Genomic DNA, 5,705 nt, shown 5'->3' with positions numbered 1-5,705 from the left:
AAAAAAAAAAAAAAAAAAAAAAAAAAAAAATCGGAAATTACGAAGCGAAATTTTTTACGATAAAAAAATATTCTGTTTGAGCGTAAATTTAAAATGAACATGAACTTGGCTGTTTTTGCAGCGGGAAAGTATAGTAGGCGCTCGGATGGCGAGGTGCGAACATCACGGAAAGAACGCAAAAAGCGCTACACCGTGGTCGGAAATCCTTATTGGATGGCACCGGAAATGATGAAGGGCAACAAGTATGACGAGAAGGTCGACATATTTAGCTTCGGCATTGTCGTCTGCGAGATAATCGGCCGTGTGCAGGCCGACCCAGATTATTTGCCACGCTCCTCCGACTTTGGATTGAACAAGAAGGCGTTTAAAGAAAAGTTCTGTACTAATTGCCCGGAATGCTTTTACACGATAGCATTTTTGTGCTGCGACCTTAATCCCGACAAGAGGCCCCCATTCGAGATTATGGAGGTGTGGCTCGATGGACTAGCCATGCATTTGTCGGTCGACGCAGCCTTGCCACCTGAATTAGAAGTAGACATTAAGAATTACGCAGGACCAAGTCCCAGTAGCAGTGAGTCCACAACACCGGATGTTCTCAGTCCACAGTTAAAAACTATTACCGAAGGACAGGTGAGATTGCAATTTGAACATTTTATGAAGTAAATTTTATGGATATTTATGTGATATTTAATAACAAATGAACGCCTGTGCTTTGCGATTTATCAAATTATTAAATATCGTGTTTATGAATTGCAGATATTGAATTATGGATATCCTATGTTGCGTTCAATTTGTATCAATTTTTTGTACAAATTTTTATATCTATTTTGTTCATTATTTTCATTCAAATTTATTAGTAGGCTTTATTTGTCACGCAAAATAATAAACATTAGGGGCTATATATATATATATATATTTTTTTTTATCCGCTTATCAAAATGATATTAATGCAGATTAAATTGAAATTACCATTGTAAATTTTCACAGTTATATTAAATAAAACTATCGAGTTATTATCAAATCACATTATTACAATATTTTATGTTTGTAATTTAGAAAAAAAAAAAAAAAAAAAAAAAATTCAACACAAACACAAAACCAATTAAGTAGAACTTTTTGCTATTTTCATATTTTAGATGATACTAGAACACTTGCAAATATATGCACTTTGTGGAAATTATGTGGACCTACAGGTTGCTTTAGAATAAAATTTTATCGTGTTTTTAGCCTAATTTTGTCATATTTTATTGTTAAAAGGAAAAAAAGAAAAAAGAAAGAAAAGAACTGCTATCGTTAAAATATTTTCCCAACTCACAGGTGCATCGGGATAAGAGGCGCGCGAGCGGTTGCGACGACAGTACTCTCGAATCGGATTTTTATACGCAAAGCATCGAGTGCAAAGAGAATATTGAAACGCCGGCGAAGAGCGCCAAGCAGATCGAATCGCCGCCAATGGAGAACGAGAAGCGCTACTTGCGGCAGAGCAACAGCAAGTCGAAGGAGCCGATTGGGGATGGCAAACCAGCCAAGTCAAACGCGTACTCGAGGCAAAATAGCCGAAATAGCCGGGTCGGCAATTGCAATGAAGACGTATCGACGACGGATCGCAGACGCAGCCTTAATTCGCCCCGGATTAATCTCGTAAATATTTTATTATCATTAAATGACATCATAAATTACAATGCTAAAGCGACATGTTGCGCAAATTTTATCAAAGAGGCGAAATATCGTAAAGATTTTTTTCTTTATGCCCTAAACGTATTTTTAAATCGTTGTACCTAATTGTAGATAGATTGTTATAATAATCATTTGTTGCATTTATCCGAGCTGATTTTCAATACATATACATAAAAATGACTTGGCTGTATTGTAGTTGTTTAAAATTCCTGTCATATGTGAGATATTGATATTTAATATTGGATACATGATTTATCTCACGTTTTCTAAGCTCAAATAAATTAATTGTAATTGTATTATAAATATCATTAATCCAAAACGTCACTTGGTCGTACAATTATGTATAAATATGCATTACGGAACATAAAGTATCCATCTGATAAAGCTCATGTCCTTGTATAGGGTGCATCAGAAAAGTTCACTTTAGACAAGTATCCAAGCATCGAGAAGATGAAATATGTCGGGCAAGCCGATGGTCCCTTTATAGTTCCTACCTCATCCAACACCAGCCTCAACTCCAACGAGTCCAAACGATCGTCGTATCGAGTCAATTGCTTCCGCGCCGATAGCAAAAAGGATGAAGTGCCAGCCAGCATCGAGAGCGCGAGCTCCAAGGCCGATAATTCCAAGTACAAAGCCGCGAATGCCAGCGGCAACCTCGTGGGCATGTATTTACGTCAAATCGGCAAATCGATCGCCCCCACCTCCGATAAAGAGAACAGTACATCGAGCTCGCATACAAACAAAAATTCTTACAGTGTGAACAAGGAGCCGGATTCGAAGTGCAGAACGACGAGCGCGACAACGACGTCGGCCACGACTCCATTAAGACGGACGAAGATATCGCCAACGAAGGAGTCCCTCACCAAGAGCGCTTTTATTAGTGAAATGCCGGAGGCCAATGCCATCGAAGACCCATTAAAAAGTAAAGAGAAAGCCAAGTTGAAAGGTGAATCGCAGATTTCGAGGAAAGGCAGTAACAAGCTGAAAAATAGGAGACGAGGCAAGTCGGACCTCGGCTACGTCGACAGTTTCTCGTTAGACGAGTCCAAGTCATCGAGAGGCCAAATCGAGAACGACAATAACAAGCAGGAGGACGAAAACTCCAGGTACATTGAGAACGAGCTTCTCCTCCAGGCGAGCTCGGACTCGTTCGGCCTGTACGATGATTATTTTAAAACGAGTGGCGTCGAGCGTCAGGGCAGCTTCGGATCTGACAGCGCAGTCGGCACAATGAAGAGTGACTTCTTCGCCGATATCGATCTCGCAAAAATCAGGGACGGCTCTTCAACGATACTGCGCGAGCTCTGTTGCACACCGGATAAGTGCCCTGCAACGCCCAATCGCACAAATTCGCCTTTCGAGAGTACGGCTTTGTAACGCCCTCCTGTGATTAATTTTTTCGGCTTTATATTTGGCCCTTTCAAATAAGACTTGCAATCTCGTTCGTTCGTTCGTTCGCTTCGTTATTATGCGTTTTATAAAAAAAGAAGAAGAAGAAGAAGAAGAAGAAGAAGAAGAAGAAATATATATAAACATATACATATATATTCCAATGTAATTATTGTTAGTAGCCCTGGTAAAAAAAAAAAAAAAAAATTCGATCAGACCAATGAATTAGTAAATGCAATCGCGGCAATATATTTTGTAATGTAATGTTTATTTCACAATGAAATTCGCGATTAATCGTTACATAATTGATAAAAGTAAAGCCAAAATACCATTATGATATCATGTACAAACTGCTAAAAATTTGTATATTATATTTTTCTCTTTTACCAGGGAACGGCATGATAATTCAATACGTACTATTAAATCGATTGATGAGAGTACAATAACTTATTCTCACGTTGTTCTTGTTTCCATAGTTTTTACTGATTTTGTATTGTAGCGACATCATTAAATTATTTAGTTTTAATGTGAAAAATTAATTGAGAATATGGGACACGTATCCATATACGAGACAATTTAAAAGAAAAAGAAAAAAAGTTGGTTTTCATTTTAGTAGAGTTTTTATTTATTTTTGTTTTTCAACGATGATGTGATACGTTACAAAAAAAAAAAAAAAAAAAAAAAAAAACAACAACAACAACATATTTTTAAAAAACGAAATAATTCAATTTCTTTTTAATAAAAGGGTAAATAGTTATATTAACGCAGCTTTGGTATTCATTAATTTTAATGATTTTAGCACCGAATCAAAGAAAATATTAGTGCATTTTTGCTGTGAATTCTTGTAAATAATTTATGCAGATTTAAAAAGTTTATAGTTTACTTTTAATATTGGCATCGATATTACGTTTATTTTAATTTTGTATAGCTTTTGTAAAGTTCTTAATTGACAATATAGTTCATTAATTATGTAAGTTAGTAAATATTGGATAAATAATTTATATCACATTTTAGCATTGTTTAAAACTCATATGAATTCCTATTAGTAAAATATTTTCTTTAAAAAAAAAAATTTATGCTGATTCATGCAAGATCATTGTTACTGATAAATCGCGGGTTCGGTTTTTATAAACAATTTCTACTGATAAACGTACCACCAGTAGCACGGTTTTTCTAATCAGTATTATAGCAAATATCGCGTATCAATTATATTTAAAGCATACTCGTCAAAAATAATGCAACTTTTATGAATATTATCGAAATAGTGATATTCGTGAATATATCTCTGTTAATCAACGCTTTCTCAACGCTAACCTATAGACACGAGCGTCTTTTGTCATTTTAAAATTAAAAATTTACAAACTTCTATTGTATTTAAAACAAAAAACAAAACAAAACAAAAAAAAAGGCAAACCAACAAACAAACAAGGAATTTTTTCTTTGAACGACTACAAGTTCTAATAATAATATTTTAAAGTCTCGAATCTTCTAATTATCTTATTATATTTAAAGGAGGAAGAGAAAAAAAATTACATTATTAAAAGCAAAGTAACGACAGATGATCGTATATTCATTGATATAAACTACGCTTTTATTTGTATATTCTGAATACAAGCATTCCAAGTAATATATTATATCGCATATTCCAATTGCTTGCCAAGTTGGTCCTATATTAGACTTTAGATGATAAAACAAAGACCTGAAAACTAATGACTATTGATATAAAATAAATTAATAATAATAATGATAATAACAGTCAGTTTCATTAATGCGTACAATGTGTCTTTAAAAAAGGCTTGTAGGATTATAAGGTTCAGACGTGTTATGCAATTTTCAATTATTTGGTTTCAAAAGTACATATTTCTTTATTTCAGCTTGGATTGGATATAGTTTAATTTTCAACGCAATATATATATATATACATATATATTTTTTTTTATTTATTATTTTTTTTTTTTAATACATATCGGTAAATCTGATAGATAGATATGATTATATATTACTATTGTCGATTCAATAGAGAGTATCTACAAGATTTTCATGATATTCGTGTATAAAAATAATAAATAACATTCGAATGAGCAAATCTTGCGTGGATTTGGATGAAGAATAATAAATAAATAAATCTCACTTTCTCCGTGAGAGTTTAAAGTATGAAACACGAAAATAAGTTTTTTGATCGGGGCATAAACTAAAAATAAAATTATTTTGCATAGAAAGCCGGATCTGCTCCCTGCTATTATTATAGACTGTTGAATGGGACCGATTTTGTACTGTACGCTCAGAAAAACGATATTTGGTTGAACAAGACGAAGCCTAAATAAAGCTTTACGAGGAAATTTATAGAGACGTTTAATGAAAGCTCTCGTCACAAAAATAAATCATTCGAATGTAACATTCTTAAATAAATTATTTAAGCTTACATTGAAAAAGATGATTTATTAACGAGTGAAATAAATTTCTTCGTATCCTTTTATTTAAGCATTAACCCCTTGAAAACCAAAGGATCGTCATTCTTGTTTAAGGAGTGGAAGTCTTGGTAAAAGATAATATTAGCTAAATGAACTTTATAACATGAGATTTAAATTATATTATAATGTAATTATAATTCGGTTTGTATCACAAGATACGGGATA

General features: G+C 33.5%; 1 protein-coding gene across 1 annotated transcript; it reads left to right on the top strand.

Moving 5' to 3' along the window:
- Positions 1-50: 50 nt before the first annotated feature.
- LIMK1 (LIM domain kinase 1) lies at positions 51-3,139 on the top strand. The gene is made up of 3 exons (XM_011504790.1): positions 51-630; positions 1,318-1,641; positions 2,080-3,139. The coding sequence occupies exons 1-3, from the start codon at positions 94-96 to the stop codon at positions 3,055-3,057; spliced, it is 1,839 nt and encodes a 612-aa protein (XP_011503092.1). The 5' UTR covers positions 51-93; the 3' UTR covers positions 3,058-3,139.
- The last annotated feature ends 2,566 nt before the right edge of the window (positions 3,140-5,705 follow it).

This window comes from Ceratosolen solmsi, unplaced genomic scaffold, assembly GCF_000503995.2.
Source record: "Ceratosolen solmsi marchali unplaced genomic scaffold, CerSol_1.0 scaffold70, whole genome shotgun sequence".
In the NCBI taxonomy this organism is placed as follows: domain Eukaryota; kingdom Metazoa; phylum Arthropoda; class Insecta; order Hymenoptera; family Agaonidae; genus Ceratosolen; species Ceratosolen solmsi.
The sequence above is the reverse complement of the archived record's forward strand: the minus strand, read 5'-3'. Positions and strand labels throughout refer to the sequence as shown.

Bases quoted from the DNA above. Each gene is read 5' to 3' on its own strand.
- LIMK1 (XM_011504790.1), top strand. From the start codon at position 94: ATGAACATGAACTTGGCTGTTTTTGCAGCGGGAAAGTATAGTAGGCGC. The intron at 631-1,317 runs GTGAGATTGCAA...CCCAACTCACAG, and splicing joins AAACTATTACCGAAGGACAG to GTGCATCGGGATAAGAGGCG. The intron at 1,642-2,079 runs GTAAATATTTTA...GTCCTTGTATAG, and splicing joins ATTCGCCCCGGATTAATCTC to GGTGCATCAGAAAAGTTCAC.